The sequence below is a fragment of the Nelusetta ayraudi genome, unplaced genomic scaffold, assembly GCF_046127955.1.
Source record: "Nelusetta ayraudi isolate G7.1 ecotype Tasmania unplaced genomic scaffold, CSIRO-AGI_Nayr_v1 ptg000095l, whole genome shotgun sequence".
Taxonomy (NCBI): Eukaryota; Metazoa; Chordata; class Actinopteri; order Tetraodontiformes; family Monacanthidae; genus Nelusetta; species Nelusetta ayraudi.
The window spans coordinates 437821-465564 of record NW_027466145.1 but is presented as its reverse complement, the minus strand read 5'-3'; the positions used below and the strand labels follow the sequence as shown (position 1 = coordinate 465564).

At 47.5% G+C, this 27744-nt stretch overlaps 2 protein-coding genes across 6 annotated transcripts; one reads left to right on the top strand and one right to left on the bottom strand.

Moving 5' to 3' along the window:
• The first annotated feature begins 1500 nt into the window (after positions 1-1500).
• LOC142902596 (voltage-dependent calcium channel gamma-5 subunit) lies at positions 1501-13576 on the top strand. The gene is made up of 6 exons (XM_076047807.1): positions 1501-1632; positions 5826-6065; positions 8723-8809; positions 10194-10334; positions 10657-10802; positions 12445-13576. Exons 2-6 carry the CDS (start codon positions 5870-5872, stop codon positions 12706-12708), a joined length of 834 nt encoding a protein of 277 aa, XP_075903922.1. The 5' UTR covers positions 1501-1632; positions 5826-5869; the 3' UTR covers positions 12709-13576.
• A 1473-nt stretch (positions 13577-15049) lies between these two features.
• slx4 (SLX4 structure-specific endonuclease subunit homolog (S. cerevisiae)) lies at positions 15050-27733 on the bottom strand. Of its 5 annotated transcripts, none has more exons than XM_076047802.1 (14): positions 26094-27733; positions 25027-25503; positions 24742-24940; positions 24155-24382; positions 23860-24077; positions 22977-23272; positions 22619-22874; positions 21595-21791; positions 21308-21454; positions 20638-20807; positions 18299-20355; positions 17647-17755; positions 17242-17517; positions 15050-16067 (listed from the first exon to the last, which is right to left on the bottom strand). In XM_076047802.1, the coding sequence occupies exons 2-14, from the start codon at positions 25454-25456 to the stop codon at positions 15695-15697; spliced, it is 4956 nt and encodes a 1651-aa protein (XP_075903917.1). In that variant the 5' UTR covers positions 25457-25503; positions 26094-27733; the 3' UTR covers positions 15050-15694. The 5 variants fall into 5 exon arrangements, with proteins under 5 accessions (XP_075903917.1, XP_075903920.1, XP_075903919.1 ...); XM_076047805.1 differs by having other exon boundaries at positions 17647-17752; XM_076047804.1 differs by having other exon boundaries at positions 26159-27733.
• Positions 27734-27744: the final 11 nt, after the last annotated feature.

Genomic DNA, 27744 nt, shown 5'->3' with positions numbered 1-27744 from the left:
TGACTCCACCCATCTCTTGCTTGTTCGTTTCAGCTGACTGGCAAGTTCCAAATTCCTGTGTGTTCACTGATGCATTAAAAGTGTGGTTAAAAGTGTGTAAGCTTAAAAATAACACACTTTTAACCAGCTTGGAGTTAGAATGTGGCTGATGTCAACTCAAATGTTGCGTCTTTTCCGGTAGAATTCCAACTTGCAGTATTTGCTGTACTCTTTTACTGTATGGACCTGGTGAATGACAGTTATTCAGTTCAACCACTATGCGAACTTGGCTCTACCCAGGGTTTGATCCCTCCGTCAATGTTGTAGGTAGCCAATGGATTGGTTTGTAAATGCAAAACCTTTCAAGTAAACTCTTAAATGTTTGAGGTGATCAACAAAATGTATCCAAACACAAAGCATTTCCAGTTAAAATGTCAGGAAATACTGAACAAATGAAGACATCTCAGCAACATGACAGCTCAATCTTTGTCCTATAGGAATTCACATTATTTTTTCAGTCAAGTCAGACTTTGACTCTGGGTGGCCAGTGTTTAGAAAACGGTGTCATTTATCGCTGAACGCTCTCTGATCGCTTTGCTTCGGGCTGCACGATCTCAGTTGTTCCCGGGACGCACAACACTTTATCCTGGGTCGAGTTCCATCACGAGGATCCTGAGTTTGGTCCCTAAACTTCGATCAGCAGAGATGAAAATAGCAAAAGAGTGTGAGGTCGGCGTGAGGCTACAAGAGGAATCAGACACTCTGCTGTCAATCATCAGCCAGGAACATGATGTGGTGGTTCGCTGCACCCACTCTCTCACTCTCTCTCTCTCTCTCACACACACACACACACACACACACACACACACACACACACACACACACACACACACACAGACGGGGGATTGGCCAGATGCTCCTGAACGACTGACTGAGCCGCCTCCTGCTCGCAGGCTTTGAGGTTTGCGCTGAATGCAGTGTGACAGCAGCTGCGAGGCTCCAGAATCCTGCAGCATCCACAACATGTGAACACATCACGACACCAGCGCCGTGCTCCCAGACCTCGGTCCACGTTTCCTCCGACTGACAAGTGATGACATCAGTCTGTCCACTGCTTTTAACCTTTTTTCAACAGCATTCCAATTGAGCCATAATGATCTAAAGCAGCTCATGGCTCAAACTACCCAGTCAACAGTTTGTGCATCATCATCATCATCATCATCATCGTCAATGTTTTGAAAAAGGAAGTCCACTGCAGGTGAAGTACAAGCTTGTCTGTGAATTTTTTTTTCCCGTAACCTTTGCAATGCAATTGTATGAAATTTGTGCATTTAAAGGATTACTCAACTAAGATGGATAATTATTTAATGAAAACAAAACAGAATATTTGTCTGAATCACAATCCATCATTCCATCAGCCTCCTTTGGCCCATCCCCCTGGTGTGACGGGGAGTGAGGGAGTTTGGCGCCACGTGCCAGGCAGCCAGTCGGCCGCTGGCTCTCAACGTAGTGGTGCGTCGCAGTATCACAGCATCATTCGCTCCGCACACGGCAGACCGGAGACGAGGAGGAAGAGAAGACAAGGAGAAGAGGAAGAAAAAGACAAGGAGGAGGAGGAGGACAGGGGCTTAGACTCCACGAGCATTCGTGAAGGTAGGGATTGTTCATTAATGGTGCCCTTTTTTATTTTTTGCAAAGAGATGCTGAAAAATCTTTTCGATCTGCATCGTTATTTTTCTCTCAAAGTGGAGAATTTCTGTCAGCATGTGTTTAATGACTTGAAGAGTTTGGCTTGGCACCTTTTGACACTTTTCTTGCACGCAGTTGACAAAACATTGATGTGAATTTAAAAAAAAAAAAAAAAACTTTTTGAAGTTTTTGCTGTCGTCGAACTGAGCACAAATGCTCTGTGGAGCGAGGAGACACAATCAGAGACTGTCTCTCACCGACCTTTGAACCCCGTAGCCTCTCGCACACTCCGGCGCAGTGTGTGTGTGTGTGTGTGTGTGTGTGTGTGTGTGTCGTCTGTCTGTCTGTCTGTCTGTCTGTCTGTCTGTCTGTTTTGACGGAGGGGTTCAGCACCGTGGACAGCGACTCGAGCCACAGCCAAACAAACAGCAGGCTGCCGTCACTGTGCAGAGGATCCAACAATTAGACCAGAGCCGTCTTGGTGACACTGATTTCTCCAGGCTCTGAATCATACAACACTTTCTGATGTTTTAACTGATAGTATTAACAGTTACTGTGACATTACAATAATCACATTGTAATGTAGTATGCTTTCATTTTATATATGAATACACACATATATGTATATATATGCATATATTGAAATTGCTTGTACTGTTATTAAAAACCCGGTGATTCCAGTATGTCTGCTCATCTCAGTATCGCCGTTTCATTCCATTTCATGAAGTAAGCCAAAGGTGACCAGAGACTCCTCCACGGGTAAAAAAAGTACGAGAAAATAAAATGTGTTTTCCAGCTGGAGGTTAAAGCAGAGCAAACCCGGCCACCTGGCTGACACACTGGCAGTGTTGTGGCACAAGTCGAGTCGGCTGTGGAGGTGGTGTTGTTCTCCACAACTGCACGAGAGAAAGAAAAAAAATCACGCATCAACGAAGAGGCGCCACTTGTTGCAGAGAAGCAGACTGACGGTCTTCAGCCGGACATAGGATGAAACAAATAAAGTTCTTTCAGGCCTTAAGCAGTGGAGCAATAACAGTCAGCAGCTGCTACAACTGCACATTTCCAGCAGCTTAGTGCTCATGATGGATGGATGATAATGGATAGATGATGGATGGATTTTTGAATCTCTTGCTGGCTCCTCGACCTCAGGGTCCTCAGTTCAGCCTCTCCAGCCTGGAAAAGCTCCTCAGGACTTCAGGCTCAGGGCTCGTGTCAGGGTCCCCTGGTTGCCCTAAGAGATCCTCACTGCTCCGCTGTTCAGCCAGCTGGGAAGATCCCAGAAAACACTTTTATCACCACTGTTCCATAATTTAATGGCTTGTATGTATGCGCATGTATGTATGTGTGTGTGTGTGTGTGTGTGTGTGTGTGTGTGTGTGTGTGTGTGTGTTTGAGAGAGAGAGAGAGAGAGAGAGAGAGAGAGAGAGAGAGAGAGAGAGACTGGATGTAGGTTGGCGATCCAAACTGTCGATTCGTTCTGGTTTTGTCTTGATGAGGTTTTTCGAGCGTGACCCACAGTAGCATCAACTCTTTCCTCTAACTGCACCTACTGGTCTGGAAACTGTCACCTTCACTTTTTTGGACCCTCCACACTTTGTCTTCTTTGATTTGCTGTTGTGTTTCTGCGTGTTGCTTCTTTCCTCCTGCTGTTGCCTGTTTGGGGTTTTTTTTTCTCTCTTTTTTTGCTGCATCTAGCGCGTGCGATCCGGAACAGTGAGCCTTGTTTTTCTGGGACTGGCTCATCAGCGTGCTCATGCTTGACTAATTCGAGGTCTCCTTTGGATCGTGTTGCCTGGCGACCGATCATGCACTTAGAGACGGGAGGCATTTTCTCACAACAAACCAGGCCAAAAAAATTGAATTTTTTTCCCTTCCTGACCTGAAGACCTCCTGCTGCTTGTCTGCCAGTTCTCTACAGGGGGCTGGAGGTCCAGGTTCAAGTCTAGGACAAGGTCCAGGGGGTGATTTGTTGGAATGCAACGTCGTCCCACGTCTTTGCTGTAACTAATTAATGAGCGTCAGACGATGTAAAGGGCGGAGAGTGATCTGATTGGCTCCTCCTCCACCTCGGCTCCAAGCCTAAACCCACTTCTTCTCCCAGACTGAGTGAACGGAATCGGTCTAAACATGGAGCTGTCTCGTCCAATCAGGAACAACTTGACTTCACAGCTGTTAATGCGACAAAGGCAGAATTATAGAATTACAGCAAAACCTGCAACGCACAGCGCCGTGGTTGTCGCCGGGATGTTTGCTGAGGGGTTCAATGCAGAAAAATGAGAAGAAGCCGAAACTCAGAACCGGACCTGGACTCTTGGGTTCGGTATGTCTGTCGGTCTGCGGCAGCATCAGCACCACCGACGCGCTGGAAGCTGATTGACCTGCAGCTGCATCCAGCTTTGCATGGTGACCTCAGGCCTTAAAGGACCAATGCGTCAGCTGTACTGCCATCTGGTGGTCAGAAAACATATCGCAGCAGCTGATCATGTTTGTTCTGGTCTTCTGACGTCTCACATCTTTCTTGTAGCAGCTGTGATGTCAGCAGGATGAAGTTCTCTGCCCCCTTACTTGTGGTTATTGACAATTATCGATGAGTGGCAGTGACCTTGTCCAATCAGAAGTGACTTCCGATGGCCATTGCTCCCCAAACTGCTCCTTTTTGTCTAATTTCATCATTGACAAAATCTAAAAATAAGTACAACAATCTAGGGAGCTGAACTGCTTAGTTTTTACTTTATGGAGGAAGTCCGGTATGTTGGTGGTTTCATCTGGTCTGAGCAGAAAATGATAATTATTGTTGTTTGAAGTTGATTTAGTGATCTGGAAATGATTTGGACTATTTGGATGGATGTAGGAATTATTTTTTAACCTTTCAATCCAGTAGAATTTTAACCACAGTTGTTTTTAACTAAAGTGAAGCATTCTGGGTCAGTGTGACACTTATGAAACTCCCATGATGCATTTGGCGTCTCGCGGATGGCTCGTGGGTCGGAGAGAAACGACTGTGTCAGCCGATGGCGCCGATGACACATCGCTTCCTGCTGCTCAGTCGCCTGCGCTCGTCCTCGGGCTCGTCCATGACCTTGTCCACAACCTCCAGCTGGGCGCCGACAAAAAACCCTCGACAGTCGCGTCGTGCACACGGCCAAAAGTCCTTGCTGGTTTGTGTTATTTTTGTGGACCACTCGGGGCTCTTAGCTGCCCCGTTGTGTTGTGTTGTGTTGTGTTGTGTTGGGTTGTGTTGAAGTGGTTGTGTTGCGGCAGTTTTTTTGGTGGCTGCTCATTTGGCTGCAGGAAGATGTGGACGATCTGTTTGAATTAAGGTCGACAGGAGGTCAGCGGCACGTTAGCAGAGTGGACAGGAGAGGACCGCCCACTTTTAGTCAGGATGTGTCTTCGCCGCTGCACTTGGATGTGAGTTAGAGCATAGATACAAATGTGTTTCCAGTGGACATTCAGAGTGCAGTGAAGACTGATTATTATAGCTATTTAAACTAAATAATCTAAATCGACTTTCACCAACTCCTCATTGTTCAAAGATCACAAAACTTACAAACATCACAACCGCCAGACTGTAAAAAAAATCCTTTTAATTTCTTGGTCTGCTCATGAAGAGTGGACAAGGCAACTTCTTTTGTTTTTGGTTTTGTTGTTTTTGTTAGTGGGGGGATCCCGTCTTCGGCCCCCTCTGGTGATGGTGGTGGGGATCCAGTGTTCGGCTACTTCTGCATTTTTAATGGGTTTTTCAGAAGTATGTGTGTGTGACGTATGTGCACGTCTCTGCGATGCTTCCAGTGTTTGATCTGGAAATGCAGCTTCACCACTGTTTCATCAGGCCCCTCACTCTCTGACTCACTCACTCACTCGCTCACTCCACACAAGGTTTTTTTCAGTCTTGTCCCACTTTGTCACAGTGCAGAGATTCAAATTCTAATGAAAGATTTGGAAAGAGGAGGAGTCTAATGTCCTGATCTTCTGTGGTGGGCGGAGTCAGGCCAGTGGAACCTCCCCCTCATGTTGCTTTGGTTTGACTCTGTGTGAGCTAATGACTCTTTACACGTCAGCGTTTCTCATTTTGCAACCAGTTTGTTTGTTGGGCTGATCAAATACCTTGCCAGCAGGGGGCACTGTGCTTCACTCCGCCCATTTCTCCCTTGCAGCTCCTCTTTCCGCCGGCGGCGCCCCCTGCTGTTGAGGCCGTGGTATGAGCCTTTGCGGCCGGAAGGCGCTGACGTTGCTGAGCAGCGTGTTTGCTGTGTGCGCCCTGGGCCTGCTGGGGATCGCCGTCAGCACCGACTACTGGCTCCACCTGGAGGAGGGCGTCATCCTGCCCATCAACCAGACCACCGAGATGCACATGTCACTGCACTGCGGCCTGTGGAGGGTCTGTTTCCTGGCAGGTGAGTGGTCGAGTAGGTCCACACAGTCACCACTGTCTGTCTGTTCGTTCCCAGCTGGATGTTGATTTGCATGTTGCTTGTGTTGCTTGTGAATCTGTAGCTCCTCCCGCCTGTCGCTACAACTGCTGTAATAAAAAAAGCAAATGCCAATATGGCGGGAAAACGTGCTGCAACCTCAGAAAACATACGTCAATAGCGCAAAAATCCTGTGTTGCCACTTTAACTCTGAATGTTATAATGCTACTAATAATAATCTCCACATTTTTGAAACACAAAAAAAATATCCAAAACGAAACCAGATCACCTGCTTATTCCAATGCCAATGATAAATGAAACAAACAGGACCCAAAGTCAATGAAACTAACATAGACTCACACTGCTTGTCACAAAAAGGAAACAGTCCAAAGATGGTACCTCAGCGACTGAGGTAGACACACTCAAGAAAAAAAAACAAAAAACACGAGCACTATGGCCTTCACATGGGTTCAGTGACTGGTTCTCACTTTAGCTCCACGTCTCTGTCGTTACCCCTTGACAAGACTGCTGCTCTCCAGCTGTGGTCCTGCTACAGGCCTTGATTGAGAGTAAGTACACCTGTGGGGGTTGGGGGATCAAGGTAGCATTCAAGCTGCTACCTGGCTGGAGACGCAGTAGAATCCTCGTTGTCATGCTGAGATTCTCCTGACAGGCCTTCCAAATAAAGTGAGCTACCTGGAACACCTGAACCTCCACTCTGAAGATCCCTCCAGCTTCTGTGCCTCCAACAATTTGAGCTTTTGTTCTTGCTGCGGATCAAAAGGGAGGAACCGTCAAGCAGTCGTACAAAACATAAAATGAAACCGCATGCGCTGCATTTCTTGTTGGAACAGTTGAGCTCCTGAGAAAGACCAACTTCAACCTCGGCCAGTGTGTTTGCTAACCTGTCAGTGATTATTGACAGCCAATTGATTGTTCTATTTTTCATTTCCCACAAGGGGAGAGAATGTTATCTAGGAGAATGTTAAATGTAAAAAAAAATCTCAAGGAGTCTCATCGTCTGGAATTTGTCTGATTCTGAAAGTGTTGACAGTTGGAAGGTGTTGACTGGTCTGGATGTTCACACAGTGTTTCCTTTACTTTAGTTGCTGCTGAATCCCAATTGAAAAGGGAAACAATTATCAGCATGAACTCCACCTGCTGATCTCATGTTTGGGCATGACAGGTTTTTTTGTTTTTTTTTTACCGTTCATGGTCCTGCTTGTAACGCTACAACATCTTGGCTCCTCTTTGCCTCCTTCTCTCCTCTGTTATTCAAGGTTGATGATTTTCCTTCTAGCAGAGAGTTTGGCCCTGCTGACCTTCCTGCTGCTTGGACACTAGATACACTAGAATGTTCCTGGGACGATCAATGCACCAGAACCTTTCCCACCTTCTCCTGACCTGCGTTTCTTTCCTTCTTTTATCTGCTCTGCCAAAACAAAGAACGGCGTGGTTTTTTTTTCCAGGTGCATGCTCAGACACCTTCTGGCTCTTTGTTCCCTCCAAAGCTTGAAGAGCTTTTCTTGGAGAGAAAGTAGGAGGGAAAGAAGTCACTAACTGCTGAGTTTTGTTCTGTTCTTAGAGCCGCGACTCTCCAGGAAAATGTTGCCTCACAATAAAGCAGGTATCAAGTCTTTGATCTCCCCTCCTCCGCTCATGGAACCGTTACTCACAAATCCACTGTGTCACTCTAGTTGGTTGTGCGCTGTTGTCAACTTTGAAAAACAAAAAAAAGTCACTGATGTGAATTGTGTTTGCTGGAACCTTCAAATACAATGGACCTTAAAAAGTGGACATTATGATTCCGTCTCAATCTTTCAAAAAACATTTATTTTTTAATTTTTATAAATAATTCTTCCAAAAGCAAAGAATCCTCAGACCCCTAGACAAGAATCACATTTAGCCTTTTTTGCTGCCCACTGCGAAAACACTGACTTTGCTTTGTTGGGCTTTTCTTGAAAGAGGATAAAAACAAGACGGCCCTGCTACTGACCTAGAAGAGGTTGCAGAGCCTTTTGTGACATCACAGAGGGACAAGTTCCTGAACTCTGGGTGGCTCGCTGACATCAAGTAGTTTGTTACGACAAGAAGACAAGAGGAAACACTGATAAACTCAGTTTTTTGCATCATGCAAGGACCATTGATGTGTAATGCATTTGCTTTTGTCATTGTGGTTGCATTTAATTCGGTGACACCAGCGCGAAGTCCCGGCGCTCTCGGGGGGTTTAATGGGTGAACTAACAGTAATTAAGTAACAGCTGTTTCCTGCCGCGCTCCGGCCACAGTATCAGCGGACTAATGGCCCACTGTGTGTTTCAGCAGCTGATTGAGTGACCCTGTTGCCGTCACTTTGACCCACAAACTGCCGCTTCTGTTACACAACCGGGTGTGAACGAGTTTACGCTGCAATTTGGTCGGTATTGACATCGGCTTGAGGTCGCCGAGGTCTTAGCTGCCCGGGTTCGAGTCCAACAGTCACCATACAGCCAGCGCCTTTCCTGGCCATAAAAGTACATTACAAAACGCACACGGGATGAATTTTTAGTTATTTCAACAATGTTCGCTTGAGAACCAAGGCTCAAAGGCACGTTTCTGTTTGCTAGCCTGAATTTCACATGATTCCTTCTCGTCTGTTCCAGGGGAGGAGAAGGGCAGATGTTTCAGAATAGAATATGTGATGCCCACCAACTTCCAGATGACCTCAGAGACTACAGTGAGCGTCCTGAGTAAGTCAATATTACATACCACATCTGTACACCACCAGCAGCACTTTCAAGCAGATGGAAGTGGATTTTTGTTTTTCACATTTTTCCTACACAAAAAGTGCCATTGAATCTTTTGCTAGCTAGCTCACGTTGGCTACCCCTAAAATGCTTGAAATTCAGCTCAGATTTGCTACCAAGCTGCGAGGAAGTCTCAAAAGTTTCCTTTTCATTAGTTGAAGTTGAAGTCCTGCTAATCCGGGGAAGACTGGAGGACAGTCTAGACCTTTCAGTGTGTTTTGATCTCTCAATATGCCACTTTACTTGGGAAAAGGACAGCAGCCATCAGCACCCCCTGTCACCCAGGAGACAGACATCTGTCCTGGAATCTGGTGGGGCTAATGTCAGCGACAGCAGTGGCTGTAATGCCCGTGACAAAGTCCTAATGCCATCACACGCATGGCAACACGCCCGACCAGGGGCACCAGTGAGGTTCCCGGGTTTTTAGCTATTTCCGACCTAAATCTCAAGGCCACGTTGGTGCAAAGTTAGATGCGGATAAAAAATTGAAGGGTGCCATTTCATTTTGGAGAGGAGGACCCCCCCTGCAGGGTGAAAGCACGCATGGCCAGACACGAGTCCTGGTGGCTCGGTGACAAGCGACCCCAGAGTCCAGACAGCGATGCTGGCGAGCCAGCCAGCGGAAAACTCAAGTCCCTCCGAGTTTTCAGGGCCATGTAACTCAATCGAGGCAGGAGTATGTCATTTGATGCAACATATATTTGGAAGTCTGTCTTTGGTGTTGCCAAAGACATATAATATTAAAAAAAAAAAACTGGTGGAAGACACTAAGATATACCCCCAAAATTGTGAGGCAAGGAAGCGTGAAGCCCTTTGTCTTCCAGTTTATTGATTAAAGTCTTGGGGACAAGTGGACGTTTCATCTCTCAAATGCAAAAGCCCTCTTCAGTTCTAAACTTTACCCAACAAGACAGGGTAAACAGGCAACCTGAGGGCAGATTATTGACCTGATTAAAATTTGTGGTAACAGACAACACAAGATGTTTGTCTTTTGATTTTAAGCCTTATATGGAACAGCAGATTATATGAGAAGGCCTATTAATCACACAGTCTAGGCTTCCTCCGATAATATAAGCTTCACATTCTGAAACATGGTAAAAATTTCATGCACCAGAGAACACACATGCCTTGTGGGCACAGTCCCATTTGCACAGTAGGAACTTCCATCTCCATTTTTTAAACCATGTACTGAAACGATCGACTTCTGACCTTCTGGGGAAAACAACCCTCAGTGAACAAAGAAAAAAAAGCTAAAAGCTTCACTCTGAGTTTTAAAGTGAAGAAACAGAGAAGAACTGATGTACTTTTCTTGTCCACCTGCTTGCAGAGATGATCCGCACGGCCACTCCGTTCCCTCTGGTCAGCCTTTTCTTCATGTTCATTGGCTTTGTGCTTAGCAATATCGGCCACATCCGGCCTCATCGCACCATCCTGGCCTTTGTCTCCGGAATCTTCTTTATCCTGTCAGGTAATTGGCTTCATTTTTAGAAAGTCCAACATCAAAATGTGGCCTGAAAACGTTTTTTTCCTGCCGTGTAGTGGATTTGTTTCATGTATGATTTTTATCAGTCTTTTCTTGAACTAGGTGAGTTAACTGGTTGAGTTTGGCAATTAGCAAGATTCCATTTGCTTTTATACCGCAAGTTCATAAAAAGTTTTAGTGTGTCATTTTCTAACATTTTCTAACGTAGTACAGAATTCAGAATTTTGTTTTTGTTTTGGTCAAGTGTTGCTCTTGGGCTTACAAAGAAAAAAAAAACAAAAGAAAAAGGTTTCTGTCTATCTCACAGGTCTCTCTTTGGTGGTTGGACTGGTTCTCTACATCTCCAACATCAACGACGAAATGCTGAACCGAACCAAATCCAACGAGGCGTACTTTAGCTACAATTACGGCTGGTCGTTTGCCTTTGCCGCCATCTCCTTCCTGCTCACTGAGGTAACTCCTGCATGGTCACTCTTTTTCTTTTTTTTCTTTTTTATTACAACAACGGGTTGCACACCTGAGACATCGCAGCACTTCTCACCAAGTCACTCCAAGTTAACCTTGGCTCCAAACTCCAGCCACATTTAATATGTAATTCATTCACCAAGAAATGAACAAAGTAGACGTGTTATGCGTGTCTCTTTCTTGCACGGTCAGCAGTATTCTATTAAAAGGGGACATGTTCAAACTGCTGCTTCTGCCGTGTGACATCCACATCCTGGAAAACGCCCTCCATCTCCTTTTAAATGCCATTACGGAGAGTGCTAAGAACGGCAGAATGGAGGCATCAAGTCACGTTCATTCAGTCAGACAAACACAGTGAGACGGTGCATGGAGGAGCCGGCAGTGGAGGCGGGTCGTGGCGGAGAGGAAATGCGAGCTGGAGCAGATAAAAATAAACAGCTGAGCAGTCAGCTGACCCACTCAGTTATTATCCGCTGAGTATATGGCTGGCGGAACATCTGAGCGAACGTATGCTAAGTGCTTTATGCATACGAAATATACAGATGGTAACGTCACGTACATCGTATTGAATGTTTTGTACAGTTGCAGGAATAATTCATTTAAACTGAGGAAAACACAGTTTCATTTAACTTGGCTTTGTTCTATTTTCTGCTATAAGACTGTCTGATTTGTCTCAAACCTTGTCTAAAAAAGGTTTGAAATTGGTAAAAGCTTAACATACTGCCCATAAGTACATTAATAAAATTGTATTCCTCATAGTAAATAGGACCCATAGGACGCTTTTTATTTATGTATAAGAATATACATAAAGCAGTAAGGACCTTGCTCCCAGTTCGCTGCCGTCTTGCACCTAGAGTTGCCAACTGTCCCTTAAAAAACAGAATTGTCCTGTATTTGACAATGAAATGGTGCATCCTGTTTTGAATAAATACGGGACGGGATTTGTCCAGTATTTTGTGAGTTGTCTCGAACGTAAATTTATATTCGATGCAAACTCACGTTTGTTTCCATATAAACCATATACGTTTTAGAAACCTTATTTTAAGTTATGATTTGCCACAATACTGGCGAGCCACTGGCCAGTGAAGGTCTTGGCCACGAGCACTGCGGTAGGCGTCCTTTATTTTTCTGAATGAAAGTTGGCAACACTACTTGCACCTCCATATTTCTAAGGAAGCCAATCCAGCCTGACAGCGTGTTTCGTATTTAGGATGAATACTCGCGGCCTCAATTACATCAACAAAGAACAAAGTGAACAAGTTATCTGGGTTTGGGTGCTCAGGCCACTGTAGTTCACTGGCAAGTTTGGGAGGGGGCGGGGGGGCGGGGGGGGAGTGAGCGCTGCATTTTAAAACATAACACGTACCTGTTTCATCTCAAAATCACCAAATATTACACACTTAACCTTTAAGGTAACTTAAATTTTGCCATTTTCTATCACAGTCTGAGTGCATTCAAAGTTGCCTGTCTCACTTTTAGTTTTCCAGTTTACAATTTTTTCCCAATAATCTTGCTGACGGAAGCGGCAAAACATTGCAGGATCTTGTGGATTGTTTGAAATCAACTGGTTGGGACTCGGTGACGTGCAGCCAACACCGGGCTAAACTTTGTATGTCTCTCTTTCTGCCAGGCGGCGGGCGTCATGTCAGTCTACCTGTTCATGAAACGCTACACGGCAGAGGAGATGTATCGCCCCCACCAGGGCTTCTACCGGCCTCGGCTCAGCAATTGCTCCGACTACTCGGGCCAGTTCCTCCACCCGGACGCCTGGACGGGCCGAGGACGGAGCCCCTCCTCCATCTCCTCTGAAGCCTCGCTCCAGATGAACTCGTCCAACTACCCGGCGCTGCTCAAATGTCCCGAGTACGAACAGATGTCCTCGTCACCCTGCTGAGTATGATACGTCGGCGCTCACTCTCGGATGTTGAAGCGAAAAAAGAGGAGGAAAAATTCACTGAAAAAGTCACTGAAAATTTGCCGTTACCCGGCTTTAATCCCACTTGAGTCCGAGTGCCCCTGCGGTAGCCCGAGCCCCACAATCCTCCCTACTCTCGCTTTCTTTCATTTACACCTTCTGTAGGGGAGCTAATGCTGCCGCGGTTCTGCCAGCTCGCTTTGCCCTCAGCTAACTTGTTTTATCCTGAAAGAAGCTGCTGGAAGATAAGGGTCGTAAGTTTAGTGGTGAGGAGAGGCAGAAACATTCTGAAGCAGTTCAGAGTTGCACGGCGAGTCCACTGTGTGGCGCTGGCACCGGCCCACTTCTGAAGACATTGGTTACGTTAGCAGATTTCGTAGATTTTTAAACTCTGAAACTTCTTCTTTAGCGAAAGGAAGAAGCTACGCAACCAATTTTTCTAAATTTGGTTGTTTGGCGTTAAGGTCTCACATCAGCTGTGGCCCCACATTCTGTTTAATCAGAGACGTTGAAATAAACGTCACAGGATTCAGTTGTGCAAAGACATGCCAGAATATAAAGGACCAGTTCATAACATTTAGCAGCCTCCAGTGGTAAGATGGCACAATGCAAAAAAACACCAAAAAATACAGTGTCTTGTAGCATCATCATGTGCTTGATGTTTCAAATATTTACTGAAGAAAAACCACAGCAGTCTTTTAGCATTCACAATTTTCTCTTTCTAAAAATATAAATATTTATTTTCTTTGACATTTCATTCCGTTGGGTCCTTGTAAGTCTTCAACACTGGGTCTTTGAATTTGAAAAATGTTTCTTTCGTTGTACTGTACGTTAACACACACACACACACACACACACACACACACACATGGAGAAACGCACCGTGAACTTCGACAAGAATGAAGCCGCGGCGGCGGGTCGGAGGTCGAGTGTAGAATACAAACATTTCATGCAGCATCATGTGTGAGTAAAAACATACTACACAGGATCGTTTTGTCTCGTGCAATAATTTTGTAAGTTTCCTAAATTATGATCATAATAATAATGATTATTATTATTATTATTATTATTATTATTATTATTATTACTACTACTACTACTACTTCTATAGTAAAAGTGATTATCGTTGGTTGCATGGCGTAAACTTTTATAGCATGCAACGTCTCATCACTGGCTCGCTGAGGTTTGAACCTGCAACTGAACACAGAAACAAACAAGAGTCATGTAAAAAAAAGCACTGTTTCACCTCAGCACAGCAGAAACATTCTGTCTATTTTAAACACTGTAAATAATAAAATCTCCTACATAGATTTTATATAGTTTTTTGTATAGACAAGTTTATTCAGTGTTGAGTAGATTTATCTGCTGTGTGTGTGTGTGTGTGTGTGTGTGTGCGCGCGCGCGCGCGTACCTGTGTGTGTGTGTGTGTGTGTGTGTGTGTGTGTGTGTGTGTGTGTGTGTGTGTGTGTGTGTGTGTGGACGTGTGTTTTGCACACTCACGCCAACACACACACACACACACACAAGTGTCAATATTCGTGTGTTTTTACAGATGACAGTCGTTCCATTGGTGTTGAAAAGTGGAACACTTTGACAAAACTCAGTCAAATAAAATTTCATTAAATTCAATGAAGAAAACTGTTTCAGTATTTTTCATTGTCCTTACTACATATTATTTTGTCGTTGTGTCCAATGACATGAGTGTCAGCTCAAATGAATGCTAATATTTCCAACTATATAACTAAAGCGGTTAATCAACAAACCGCAAATCAACAAACTGATCATTAAAAAAAAAAAGAAGAATGAAACGTTTTATTGGTATAAACACATGCTAGCTTACGTAAAATAGATGCATGGTATTCCTGCAAAGCTGAGATATTCTTATTCTCACTTGACCCGCCTCACCGCGGAGCTAGCACCACCTAGTGGGATAAAGTGATGTTATGTAAATGATGTGATGTCATCCAAATTCTCCTCTGGTTTCAGAGTCTTGTGCAGTTTCTAGACTTCTGACGCCTCGTCCTCTTCAGATCTGGTACTCAAAAACATTGCACGTCATTAATGCAAAGCCTGCTTTCATTTGATTTGATGTCATTTTAAAATTAAATGTATTTTATGTTTGTTTTTAATGAGATCAAAGATTTTCTTCCCGTCACACTTTTCCCTCAAGAGACGTGGCAAGCTGGTGTTTGACAACACCGCCATCTAGTGTCAGTTATGCAGAAGTTTAGGTTTGGGTTTAAGAGATAGGCCAACAAAAAAAAAAAAAGTTAAACAGAGGTGGTTTCCATGTCTCTGGGAAGTAAAGTTGGGGAGTTAGAACTTTGAAGTCTTTAATTTATCCCAGAAAACAACAACAACAACAACAACATTCGTATGTTCTCAGTTTCAGCACCTCGCCTTTCCAAAGGAGAAGGGGAGGTGCTGCCACCATCATGACGAGCTGCAGTCACATGGTCACAGGAACAACTCCCCCACGCCATTGCAGCCTTCTTGCAAGGAGCGTTTCTCCTCCCACATTGCCATGCATGTTTTGAGTGTTGGGCTTTAAAACACTGTGATTCTCATTAGAGTCAAACCAAAAACCTCGATTCACAGTCCAGCAACCACTCCCTATTTGCAGTGATAGACTCACATCTTTGTTTCAGAGTCTTCTGTCTTTCCTTGACTTAAAAAGCCAAAGGCGACTCGAACCACCAACCTCCTGCACCACAGCACGCATGAGACCAGCTGCCGAACAACAGCCAAGTGATTTCTTGTTTCTGAAAAGAATTCATGCAGTGTGCAGTTTTGTTTTTTTTGGAAATGTGCAACACTTAAATCTTTTTTATTTTCACACAACAATTTTACAATAAAAACACATTTCAAATATTTAAATACAAAAAAAAAACCTCATCATTTTAAATCAATGAATTAATAATTAACAACAACTAAGCAACAAAGTTTTTTTAAAGGCGGAAATTCTTCAGTTGACAGCTGCAGCTCCGGCCTTGCTGCTCCTCCCGGCCGTCCCCGCCTTCCTCACCGGCTTCCTGCGGCCCGTGGCCGCCTGGCCCGGCTTGGCCGTGGTGAAGGTGATGCACTGGGAGTCCAGGTAGTCGGCCAGCTTGGCGGCGCCCAGGCGGATCCCCGCCGCCTTGAGCCGGGCCTGGAAGGTGGAGAGGACCAGAGGCCGGTAGCGCAGGATCTGGGAGTAGAGCTCCGGGTCGGACAGGATGAAGTCTCGCACCGCCTGGAGGCGGTCCTGCAGGCGGGTTGCTGCCTGGGAGGCTGACACGCCCACGTCGGCGTCCGAGTCGCCGTCGGAGGAGAAGGACGGGCCGACCTCCGGGTTGGACCTGAGAGGAGAGGAGAGGAGACTTGTGAGAGAAGCTAGTGGAGGGTAATGGTGAGTTGAGAGTTTGAAGAGTTTAGTGCAGGGGTGTCAAACTAAAATCCACAGTGGGGCCGAATTTTTAAATATTGAAATTTAAATTTCAATCAAAGTAATATTGATTGAAAAAAAATCTTCCTCCAGATAGAACAGTGAACCCTTTAATATGGGTTCAAGTTTTGGCTTGAACACTGAATGTGGAACAAGCAAAGCTTGATACTATACAATAAATAACGTCATATTGCACACGCGCAAAATTGAATTTCAAGTAAAAAAAACACATCGAAATAAATAAAATGTAAATAAATATCAGATGCCTCTTTTTTATTTGCAGCCTTCTGATTGAAATTTCAACAGCAACCTTTTCCACAGGCTAATAATACATTTAAAAATAAAATAGCAATAATAAATCAATTAACTATAGTTATAATAATAATATCTTTCAAAGAACGTGCAACCATTCAAGTTGCAAGAATAAGCGCATTACGAAAACGTTATTGTCTGTTTAGTAAGTAGTCTGTCGGAAAACCAGCAGAGCATTCTGGGATATGTAGTATTAGCGCTACATGTGCAGTACACACCAGCGTGCCGGGTCAAATATAATTACACTCCGGGCTAAATTTGACCCACGGGCCAGAGTCTGAGACCTTTGGGTTCAGTGTGAGTGTCAGTGGAGGTCGTCAGTCCACCAGGTCAGTAGGTGGTCTGAGAACAGACACTTCACCTCTGACACATGGGATTTGTAGCACAACGGCCTTCTGAAAAGTTCAGCTCAGAATGGACTTTTCTCACAGTCGAAGGGTTGACACGCATGTATGTGTACGTACGCACTCGCACACGCACACTGCTGTTGTAACGCACTGACGGAGAGAATCTGGCCTCATGTGTTAAGTTTCAGAGGACCACATGAAAGAAGCTGAAAGAAGCTGGATCTCATTCACTCCAGTTAAACGGTGTTGGTGATTATTTCATGCTGCAATACTGGCGGAGGGCCTGTGTTTGTGTGCTTGTGTGCTTGTGTGTTTGTGTGCTTGTGTGCTTGTGTGCTTGTGTGCTCGATGCTCTCGCTATATTTCTTGTCAAAGAGTGGACAGGTGTCTGAACCTCGCTCAGGGTCTTTAGTTCGATCCCCTCCGTACCTCTCGGATTCTTCGCTGGCAGCCACGGACGAGGTGTTGGAGCCCTGCGAGGCCGACAGTGGCTCCGCCCCTTCCCCCGCCTCCTCCCCTGCTCCGTTGCTCTTCACCGGGGAGGCCACAGGGGGCGCTCGGGGCTCTTTGAAGGCGGCCGTCTGGGCGGGGGGGCGGCGGGCCTCGTCCTCGGAGTCGGAGCTGCTGGTCAGCTGGTGGGTGTACTGGTGGATCTCCTTCAGCTTGAGGATCATCTGGCGCTTTGGCAGCGGCCGCACGCCAAATCTGCATGGCGGAGGGAGAGAGAGAGAGAGAGAGAGAGAGGGAGAGAGGGGAGAGAGAGAGAGAGAGAGAGAAGGTAGTGTCAACGTCGACCTATGACCTCTGACCACTGCGGTGGAGAGGACGACGCACCTGGTGAGTTTGTTCTTCAGCTCCGGCGTGTCCATGTCCGAGTAGTGCGGCATCGGCGTGATGGGCACCAGGCTGTGGCAACGGCGCCGCCTGCTGGACGACGGAGCTGCTGGGAGACAAGCAGGAAGTGAGTGGAAAACCTCGGCCTGACCTCCGGCCAGTGGTGACGGCTGCTTAGCACGGATAAATTACTAGACGCAGAAGGGAGAGCACCCGTCTTTCTTGTTCTTCCTTCTTTTTTTTTTTTTTATAAATAGCAGCAATTAAATTTCGTAGATAATTTGACGATTTATTCCTAACTGAAGAGTGGCTGATTGAGAGGAGTATTTTTCTGTTTTGTCCGTTTTTTTTCAAAAATTTGAGGAAAAAAAAAACGTTTTATGTTTGTTTTGTTTTTTTTAATTCAGGATTTTTTTAAAAAAATAAATAAATAACACTCACTCAGCTTGCTGTTCTATGATCGTTTATCTTGAAAAAGAGTGAAAATCTCAACATGACTTTAACAATTAAAAATTTGCCGTATTTGTCCCTGTGGCAACTATCAGGGTTGGAAGATTAAAAAAAATATTTTTTTTTTCTTAATTGTTCGGGCCATCTTGGATCATGCAGAAGAGACATTGGAAGTTGGTTTGGTTGGAGGCAACAAACTCACCTGGTGTTCTGGGTTCTGCAGCAGGATTCACCCTCTGAGTGAGTGGAAGAGCCTCCTCCTCCTCCTCCTCCTCCTCCTCCTCCTGCTCCTGCTCCTGCTCCTGCTCCTGCTCCTCCCGCCAGCTGTCCCACAGTTTAGAGTCTAGAAGGCTGCTGCCAACCTCCTCAGGCGGAGTTTTTGAGTTGGTCTCGGGTGGAGCGGCAGCAGAGCCGGAGGAGGGGGAGGGGGAGGAGGTGGAGGGTCTGGAGGGAGACGCCGAGGCGGGGCAGCAGCCTGGAGGCGGAGCCTGGCGGTGGAAATCGGAGGAGGAGGAGGGCGTCTCCTGCCGCCTGCTGGAGCCTCCGCTGTCCTCCAGCCTCAGACTGAAGCGTCCCGGCCCGCCGCCGTCCAGACCCCACGAGTCGTTGAAAGCCATCGGCGGCTCGTCCATCATCAGGAAACTGGGCTCAGCTTCCCCCTCGGCCCTCCCCCTATCCCCCACTACCTCACTTCCCGTGCTCCGCTCACTCTGAGCAGTGCCACGGGAAGAAGGAGAAGAAGACGAAGGAGAGCAGTTTGAAAGAGGAGACAGGTGGAAGCTTCCTGGCTCCGCCCCCTCCGTCCCGCCACTTCCTGTCGGCCACTCGCCGCTGGAGCTGCGGCGCAGTGGGGAGGCGGCAGGAGGAAGGGGAGGGGGCGGAGCCTCCCGGTGCTCCGGGTACAGCAGCGGGGTGCTGCTGCAGGGCTGCAGGTGGGGGCGCAGGGGCGTGTCCGTGTCCTCCGAGAGTGAGCGACGTGATTGGCTGAAAGGAGCTTCCAGCACGGGGCGGGACGAGCTGCTGCTGCTGCCGCTGTTGCTGCCGCTGCTGCTGCTGCTGCCGCCGTTCCGAGGAGCAACATCAGGATCCAACCTGGAGCGACAGGAAGCCGTCTCCCTCCGGACAGGAAGTGAATTGGATTGGATGGAGGCCTGCAGGTCAGGAGAGGAGGAAACGGGTGGCGGTGGCAGCGAGGGGAAGAGCTGCGTCCTGCAGCCGCCACCGCTGCTGCTGCTGCTGCTGCTGGTCCTGGTCGGCACCGAGCCGCTCGCCACGCTCCGCCTGTGCGGCTGCAGCGGCGTGGACGGGACAAGCCACGACACCTCCGGGGAGCAGCCCGCCATGTCGGGGCTGACCTCTGACCCCAGCGGCGGCAGCTGAGGCTTGATGTGGGTGTAGCTGTGGCAGGTGGGAGACGGCGGCGAGGGGCTGTGGCAGCTCAGGACCACCGCCTCCATCGCCCCCACCTCCTCCACCTCCCCCACCTCCTCACCGCTGGAGTCGGACAGCACGATGAGTTCAGGCTCCATCTTCCTGTCAGGAGGACGACAGACACTCAGAGGAAGAGGCGGTTCCTCTGCAGGCTCCGCCCCCTGACCCCGCACCCCCTGGCCTGGGGACCGCCCCGGGACGGGCAGGCTGGAGGGTGGGCTGAGGGACGGCTCGTTGAGGACGCTGCCGGAGGACTGGAGCAGAGCTGAGTCGGCGGGTCGGGACGGCCGAGCAGCGGAAGTCGATTCGGGGGGAAGTTTGGTGATCTGCGACGATTCGGGCGGAGACGTCGAGACGCTGCCAGCATCTCCGTCCTCGAAGGTCCCCCAGGAGGTGGAGAAGAGGCGGCTGTAGCCGTCCAGGCTGCTGTCGGGCTGACGCTCCGCCCCTTTGTCTCCTCCATTCTGCTCCTCCTCTTCCTCCTCCTCCTCTTCATTGCCATTGTTGTTGTCCTTCTTCCTCTGTGTGGCGGCAAACTCATAGATCTCCTCCAGCTCCTCCTCGTTCACCTTCTCGTCTGCTGCCAGCTCCACTCCTGGACCGTCTCCCGTCTCCTCCTCCTCCTCTTCCTCCTGCCCCTCCCCCTCTGTCGGCGCCGCCCTCTCCTCTGTCTCTTCACCGCCTTCTTCATCATCATCGCCTGCGTTCCACATGGTGCGCAGCAGCGCAACAAAGGCCTGGTCTGTGGCCTCCTGGCTCAGCTCGGCCTTGTTGTCGGCGCCCCCTGGGTGCTGCTCGCACAGTTCCTCCAGCTCCTTTAAGTCAAATCTGCAAAAGAAAGTCAACGTAAAAGGCGATTCACAGAGAAAACCTGGGTGGAAAAATGCAAACAGCTTGAAATCGCTTGGTTGCAAGACGTGCAGACGGAGGACAGGAAGTGACTCTCGACTGCAGAAACAGAGTTTGAAACTCTCAAGTCGCTCTGTTGATGTAGAAGAGTTAAGATGAGTCAACTGGACTTGGACTAGAAGAGTTAGGTTGAGGCAACTGGACTTGTCATCAAATCCTTCTACCCCTGGACCAATCAAATGTCCTTCCACACTCACTGACCGGGACGCCAGCTCCAGGACGTGGGGCTGCAGCGACGCTGGGACTGAGCACTGGGCTGTGTAGAGGTACTGCAGCAGAGCCAACACGGCCCGGCCCGGGACGTCGCTCAGCAACACCCGCTGTGCGGCGGCCATTCCATCCTCCTGCACGCCAAAACCACTCTCGTGCACCTGGTGGGAAGTGAAGGGAAGGAGGAGGAGGAGGGGAAATAATGACGAAAAAAAACTGAAAAAACTACAACAGAAGAAACCTGCGACTATTTTATCTTTGAGAAAATGTCTTGCGGGACCACAAAAACAAATCAAAAGAAAAGATGCAGGCTACATCTAGACCAGCTTGTGTTTCTCAACTGGTGGGTCGATACTCACTTTTGGGTTGTGGAGCTGTTTTGATTGAGTCGTGTCTTCATGTGATGATTTTAAAAATATATGTATTTATAGAGAAAACGTTGGGCATTTATTTTGCAGGAGACACAATTCCATTCAATGATTTCAATAATTCATTGACCAGACTTGACAGAAAGTGAGCTGGTGTTTTTATTTTTTTGTGAATAAATTTGAGTGCTGTGGAATAAATTTGGGTCGGGGCTTCATGATAAGGAACGAAAATGTGGGTCCTGAGACTCCCCCAGTTGAGAACCACTGCATCTAGACAGCAGGGCGGGCTTTACCATTTCTGCCAGCAGGGGGCAGCGGGCGTACACCATGAAGGAATGAGCGAAGTAGACGTCGCCGTTGTCCACCTGGAGCTGCACATCGCTGAGCTGAGGGTTGTTCACCATGCTGCTAAGGTCCGAGCTCAGTCTGGACAGCGCCACCTAGAGGACGACGACACCGGCAGGTTTAAAACCAGGTCAGCGATGCGGTGCCGCACACATAACATGACATGACAATCTACTAATCTAGTGTGACACAAGAAGAAGAACAAAGACGCAGAAGAGATGTGGCGGCTTCCTACTGATGTGTGCTGCCGTTCCCCCATCCCTGCTCCAAGTTGGCTGGTCCTCGCTCCCGATGAATGGTGGTGGTGTCGGTGGTGGTCGGAGCGATTGTGCGTCTCTGGGAGGAAGCCGCTGGCTTGGAGGTCCACCTGCTCCTCAGGGTCCTCCGGGATAAAACCGCTGAGCCGCAGGTTCGACGTCAGACCAGCTGAGACTGCAGAGACGACAAAGAAAGAACCAGGCGGCAATGAGCTGCTGTCGCTTGTTGCAGCGGTCCCCAATCTTTTCTTGCACCACAGTATTTTCACGGACCGGCGTCTGCTTGGGACTTTATTAGCAGCGTCCTCTTAAGATGGCGACAACAACATAACATGAGTAACATAGGCTTTTTTTTTTCCTCGATACTCCAAAGGCTGCTGGTCTTTTCATGCAGGGTGCTTGGTCTCTGAGTGGCCAAGTCGTTTTGAAGGCTTCATTGTCTCATTAGGGAGCCGTTCGCTGCATGTTAAGCAGAGTGGGCTTGTTGGGTAGGAATCTTCTATCGAGATAAAGTTTGTGGTAGGACTCCTGGTATTGTCTGCTAAATGCTGATTTCTTTCTCTGGGAAGTCGTGGCCTCTTCTGTCTCCTCACTGGGCCTTTTCCTCTTTCCAAACACCTTTGTTTTCACACATGTTGCTCGCTAGCTTGCTGGCTCGTGGGTTCAATCTAGCGGTAACGCATCACGTGACCGAGACAAGCGCCTTGACATGCGTCAAGAGTCGAGCCATAGATGGATGTAATGGAGAGAATCTGGTTATTTTTCAAAATAAAATTGTTCAGACTCAGATAATAAATAAAAGGGAATTCGTTTAACAGAAGTTAATGACCAAATGACCCACGGCCCGGGGTTGCCGACCATTCATTTATTGGGAGACACGAATAGACATGAATAGACACTAATTTTTCAACATCTAATTTCTTTGATAGTGGCAATAGTAATAATACTAGCAGTAATATTTTTGTGCTACCCAGTGTTTCTGTGTGTGTGTGTGTGTGTGACCTTTCTCAGGGAAGGACGCAGTGCAGCCATGATGGGTGACCTCCTCAGCCTGGTCCATCGGGCTGTTGACTGGGGTCTGCCCTGTCTGCGGAGCGGGCGGAGCTGAGTGGGAGGACACAGCGGTTTGGGAGGAGGAGATGAAGGAGGTGACGGTGGAGGAGGTGGTGGTGGTTCCGGCTTCTGAGACAGAAGTTTTTTCACTGCCACGTGGGACCGAAGACTCAGACCTGGTGGTGCTGGAGGAGGCTGCGTCAGTCTGGAGAGGAGGAAAGAGCACGGCGGTAAAAATCAGTCTGACGCACAAACAACAAACTGTGCGCTGACGTCTTGTTGTTGATTTTTTTTCCCCTGGCCTCACCGCTGTTGACTCCCAGGGTGTGATGAAGTCGGCGAGCTCCGGGGTGTAGAAATCAGACAGCCGCATCGTGGCCCCCTCCAGCAACGAGCTCTTCTGCCACAGGGGGGCAGCACCGCTCCGGCCAGGCAGCCTGCTGGGGCTGCGCGTGGGCGTTGGAGGGGAGGGCGGCCTGCGGCGGAGGAGGAGGGCGGAGACACGCTCCTGCAGCCTGGCCAGGGCCGCCTCGGCGTCCTGGATGAGGAGGAGCGGAGGGGGGCGGGGTGCGGCCCCTTTCTTCTTCTTGCCACGCCCCTTACCTGCACGGCGGGGAGGGGGAGCAGAAGAGAAGGGGGCATTTATTAGGGGATTTGAAGACCTACATTCTGACTCCTGAAATCTATTTAAAAGTCCAGTATGTTAAACTTTGAGGAGGCCCACCTGACAGCGGGTTTCATATTCAGGCCACTGTCACACTGGGCTTCCTTAAAAAAAAAAATGGCGCCACAAGATGGCAGCTAATTAGGAGCAAGACCCTTATTGCTCTGTGTATATTCTTATATATATATGAGAACCTTTCTATGGTTAGGAAAACCAAATGACTTTTATTGTACTGCAAGTATATATTTTTATAATATATAATGTATTTATGGGCAGTATGTTAAGCTTTACCAATATAAAAATCATAAATCAAGCCAGATTTTACACTCTGGACCTTTAAAAAACAATGATGTGACAACCTTCCAACACATAATCACGATGTTACAACATTCATCAGAAAATCTGAAGAAAATTAGCTTCAAACTGGAATTTAACTTGATAATCCACTGTGATGTCTGACAAGAACAATTCTTCCTGACAGAAACTTCTGATGAGATTGATGAAGTCGACGATGATGATGATGTACCTGCATCCGGCCTCCACTTCAGCTCCGGAGTGGCGGAGACGACCTCCGCCTGCGTCGCTCGCTGCTCCGCCTCCTTCTGCTGCTGCAGCAGGGAGGAGGACATAGCCAGAGCCACCATGGTCCCCTCGTCAAGCGGCTCCGCCTTCTGTCTGGGCTTTTTGCGGGCCTGCTGAGCCGTCTTGGAGGAGCCTTTTCTCTTGGTGCCCCCGGCCGCTGCACTGAAGAGGATCACATCTTTAAGAGTCTGAAATTCCACAATGTGCTGCTTCCCTGCACCGGGACGCGCTTGACTCACGCGAGGCCTGCAGCGGAAACACTCTGGCTCTCCTCCGCCTGCCTCTGCACAGCCTGCAGCAGCGCAGCCGGAGCGACCCCCATGTCTGAGGAGCAGCGCTTCAGGTGGGCCGAGCGACTCTTCTGGGACTTGAACCTCTTGCCACAGATGGGACAGTCTGGGACACCAGGAGCAGGGGGAGGAGGAGGAGGAGGGGCTGGTGCACTTTCTTCACTCTCATCCAAACACCTGCAAATGGAAATCATTCTTATTCTGCCTCCATACCTGTACTTTTCTATGTACTTATATTCGGAAAGTGTCATCCAGTCGTGACAGAACCGTGACTACAGCATCTCCACTGCTACTACAGACTAGTTTGTGTTTCCTGCATTCCCGACATTTTCTTAGTTTCATTTTGTCATTTTTTAATTTAAAACCTGTCATAGCTGCCTTTGCTTTTGTCACAAGCTTTACAAGACTGATTGAAGACACTCTCAACTGGAGCTTGACAGGATCCATGTGTGAGATTTCAGACTTCAGCTGCCACACTACGTATTCTTATATTCCTACTAACTAACTAAATGAATGAATATGGCGTTTGTCCACACCTGTTGACATGCAGCGATCGGCCACCAGGGGTCATGTGAGTCAGGTCTCTGCCACATATGTGACAGAAGAAGAGGCCTCCATCCTCCAGGTCCACCATCTGGGCTTGTGCCGCCTCCCTGTCCAGGTCCTGCTGCATCCGCAGGGCCAGAGCCTCGTCACTGTCCTCGGGCCCCGCATGGAGGCCTGGGCTGAGGGATGCTGAAAAAAGAGGAAGTGAGGATAAGAGGGGATGTATGAAGAAAAAAAAAACTCGTTCACTGGTGCCAATTCTCCTGCCGTCCCACCTTCTTTGTCCACCGCCACTGAAAGGGCCACACAGTCGTTCTCCTCTGTCGTTGCCGCTGCTGTCCGGCCCGTTAGCGCCATCTTCTGTGGACCGGCTCTCTTGAACTGCTGCATCCTTTGCAGCACTTTGTCCTTGGCTCTCACGAGCTTCTCAGCTCTCTGAGCTCCTCCCGCATCACCTCCTGCTCCCAGACACACCACTTCGTGCGCCGCCCCTGAGTCCGGGTGATCGGTCTGCGTCCTGGCACACTTGGACCCGCCGGAGCCGACATCTTCTTTGGGATTCGCCTTCCTCTTCTCTCTGCTGCTTGCCTGACTGACAGACTTCTGCTCTGCTTTAGGTCGGTTTTTCCCCTCTGCAGGTTTCTTGCGGACTCTTTTGAGTGGCTTTGAGCAGAGGTCAATGAAATCCTGGTCCGAGTCGTCCATGGCGGTGCATTAAAAGGCCAAGCCGCATGTGCCACCTGCAGAGATCACTGTATAGAAACAGTTTAGTGACTATCAAGTGGCAAAGGATGCGACAGTGCAACTCAAAAATCACCAAAATCCTACTTTGGTATTTTACCCGCGAAGCCACTTTGACACTTTTGATTACGTTTTGCTGCGAATCACTTTGGGTGAATGATCTCTATCAATAACTGGGTGTCACTTCCTCTTTCTTGCAGTCACAGCCCAGTGGTCCAAGATGGTTTTAGTGACATTTTTTTAAAGAGTGCAATGGGAAATTTCTTATGAACACAAAGCTGTCAGTGAAGACTCGTTGTGTTTTTTCCCGATCATTTCATTGCAACATGCTTAATTCACGAGTCACTACACCGAGACCACATACCCGAAGGGACGGTCAGATGTCATGTTTAAACAACCTTAGAAATACTGGCACAATAATCAGCTAGCTTAGTTTGCTTTTAACACAGAGTCAAATCTAGAGACGTTGCTGATGCTGGTGTTAGCATCGTTACATTACATTACATTCACATTTGTTCTAATTGCATTTAAGAGCAAGTAGACGAATCCATTGACGTTTTATCATATCTGAGACACAGCAGACCAACATTAATTCACTGACACCAAGGCAGAATGTGTGAGGTGGACGGCTTGCAACCGGCGAGCCGTTCTTGCTCTTCAACTCACCCGAACTTTTTATCCAGCATCAGCTTTTCGTATCATTTCTGGACGTTTAAAGAAAACCCGCGGCGGCAGGAGCCTCGGCGCATTTTTAAATAGTCGGCACATAAACCCGCGGAACAACTGCGGTGTAAACAAATGAGGGACCAGGCGGCGGGAGATGTTTTCATCGCAGGAGGGGAGGAGTGTCGCTGCTTCTGCTGCTGCTCTTCGCTCTTCCGCTTCGTTCTCCGGCGCTTCCTGTCACATGACGGTAAACGAATGGCGGGAATCGATGGATGTCGCGTGCCTCGACTGAATCACATCGCGCCGTTTGATAAAAAATTTACATTTACAATTAATTTTCGTATATTTTCGTGTTACTCAAACGAAACTACAGTAATGTAAATTTGTTTTGTATTGTGACCGTTTGAAATAAGCATCCTACTTTTAATATTTACAGTAAATGTTCCAAAGTCCCATTGATGATTCTCTTATGCAAGTGCTCCATATACTGTTATTTATTTTATGTTGCTGGGTTTGTCTGACACCTACACCTAAACTTTGTGCCATATATCTGTAACTCAAACAGTTTGAATTGACTGTATGGGTCAGTCATTTCTTGTGAATGAATAAAATGTCTGTTTAAATTGTCAATCAATTAAAGGGAACCCACATTGAACTTATTGTCATTGGTGTGGAGCAGGGTATATGCAGGCCTACAAAGTAAACTCACTTATTTTTTTAGTCAGCATTTTGTATGCTTTTAAAAAGGACAGGAAAGAGCAAACCCACTTCTCCAGGGACCACGACACCACTGCTTGTTTGACTTCACTGGAGGAGCCTTCACTTCCAGGGTCTGACTTTTAGCTTCCTGCTAAACCTGATGATCCATTGGACCTTTCACGGGTTTGGAAGGGCATAAAAACAGCTTGGCCATACGCCATATTGAGCGGTAGTGCTCTAAGTGACATCATAATGGGCCAATTTCCAGTTCATGAAATAGTCTTACAAAGGGACTTTTTGACAGCTGAATGGACGGTAAAACACGGCTGACACAAATAAAGCAGAGCCATGCATCATTTAGTCAACAGAGAGCCGAGTCTTCCTGTTGCACACAGTTTATTTAACAATATGGTATATAAGTAAGAAATGAGTCTTTTACCAGTTTATACAGTGAGTTCATTCTCTCTTCCTTATATTTATAGTACTTTGCTTAATAACTTGATTTACAATAGGAGAAAAAGCAAATTCCCCCCTCAGTTCAAGTTTTTTGCGAGAGGAACGGCTGATGGTGACATTTCATTTTTTTTCTCTCAGGATGACTCTCCAAAGTTCCCCTTCATTCCCAGACAGAAACACAGCTCGGTGTGAAATAAAGAGTGTTGAAGGGAGGTCATCTGAGATGTGGCCTACGAAAAGGAAAGTAATAAAAACAGGTGATCATTCCACCTCAGCTTAAGGGGCTGGTCTCTTTCTCACACTCTCTTTACACTTTACAACATCTTCATGACAAAAAGTATGACAAAAATCTTAGTTTAATGATTTTCTACACCTGCAGGACAGATTTCTTTTTTTCTTTTTTAATTCTTCTTCAAAATTCCAGGCCACTG

Bases quoted from the DNA above. Each gene is read 5' to 3' on its own strand.
- LOC142902596 (XM_076047807.1), top strand. From the start codon at position 5,870: ATGAGCCTTTGCGGCCGGAAGGCGCTGACGTTGCTGAGCAGCGTGTTT. The intron at 6,066-8,722 runs GTGAGTGGTCGA...CGTCTGTTCCAG, and splicing joins GAGGGTCTGTTTCCTGGCAG to GGGAGGAGAAGGGCAGATGT. The intron at 8,810-10,193 runs GTAAGTCAATAT...ACCTGCTTGCAG, and splicing joins GACTACAGTGAGCGTCCTGA to AGATGATCCGCACGGCCACT.
- slx4 (XM_076047802.1), bottom strand. From the start codon at position 25,456: ATGGACGACTCGGACCAGGATTTCATTGACCTCTGCTCAAAGCCACTC. The intron at 21,455-21,594 runs GTAGGAAGCCGC...GTCGTCCTCTAG, and splicing joins GGGAACGGCAGCACACATCA to GTGGCGCTGTCCAGACTGAG. The intron at 20,356-20,637 runs GTCAGTGAGTGT...TTTCTTTTGCAG, and splicing joins GTCCTGGAGCTGGCGTCCCG to ATTTGACTTAAAGGAGCTGG.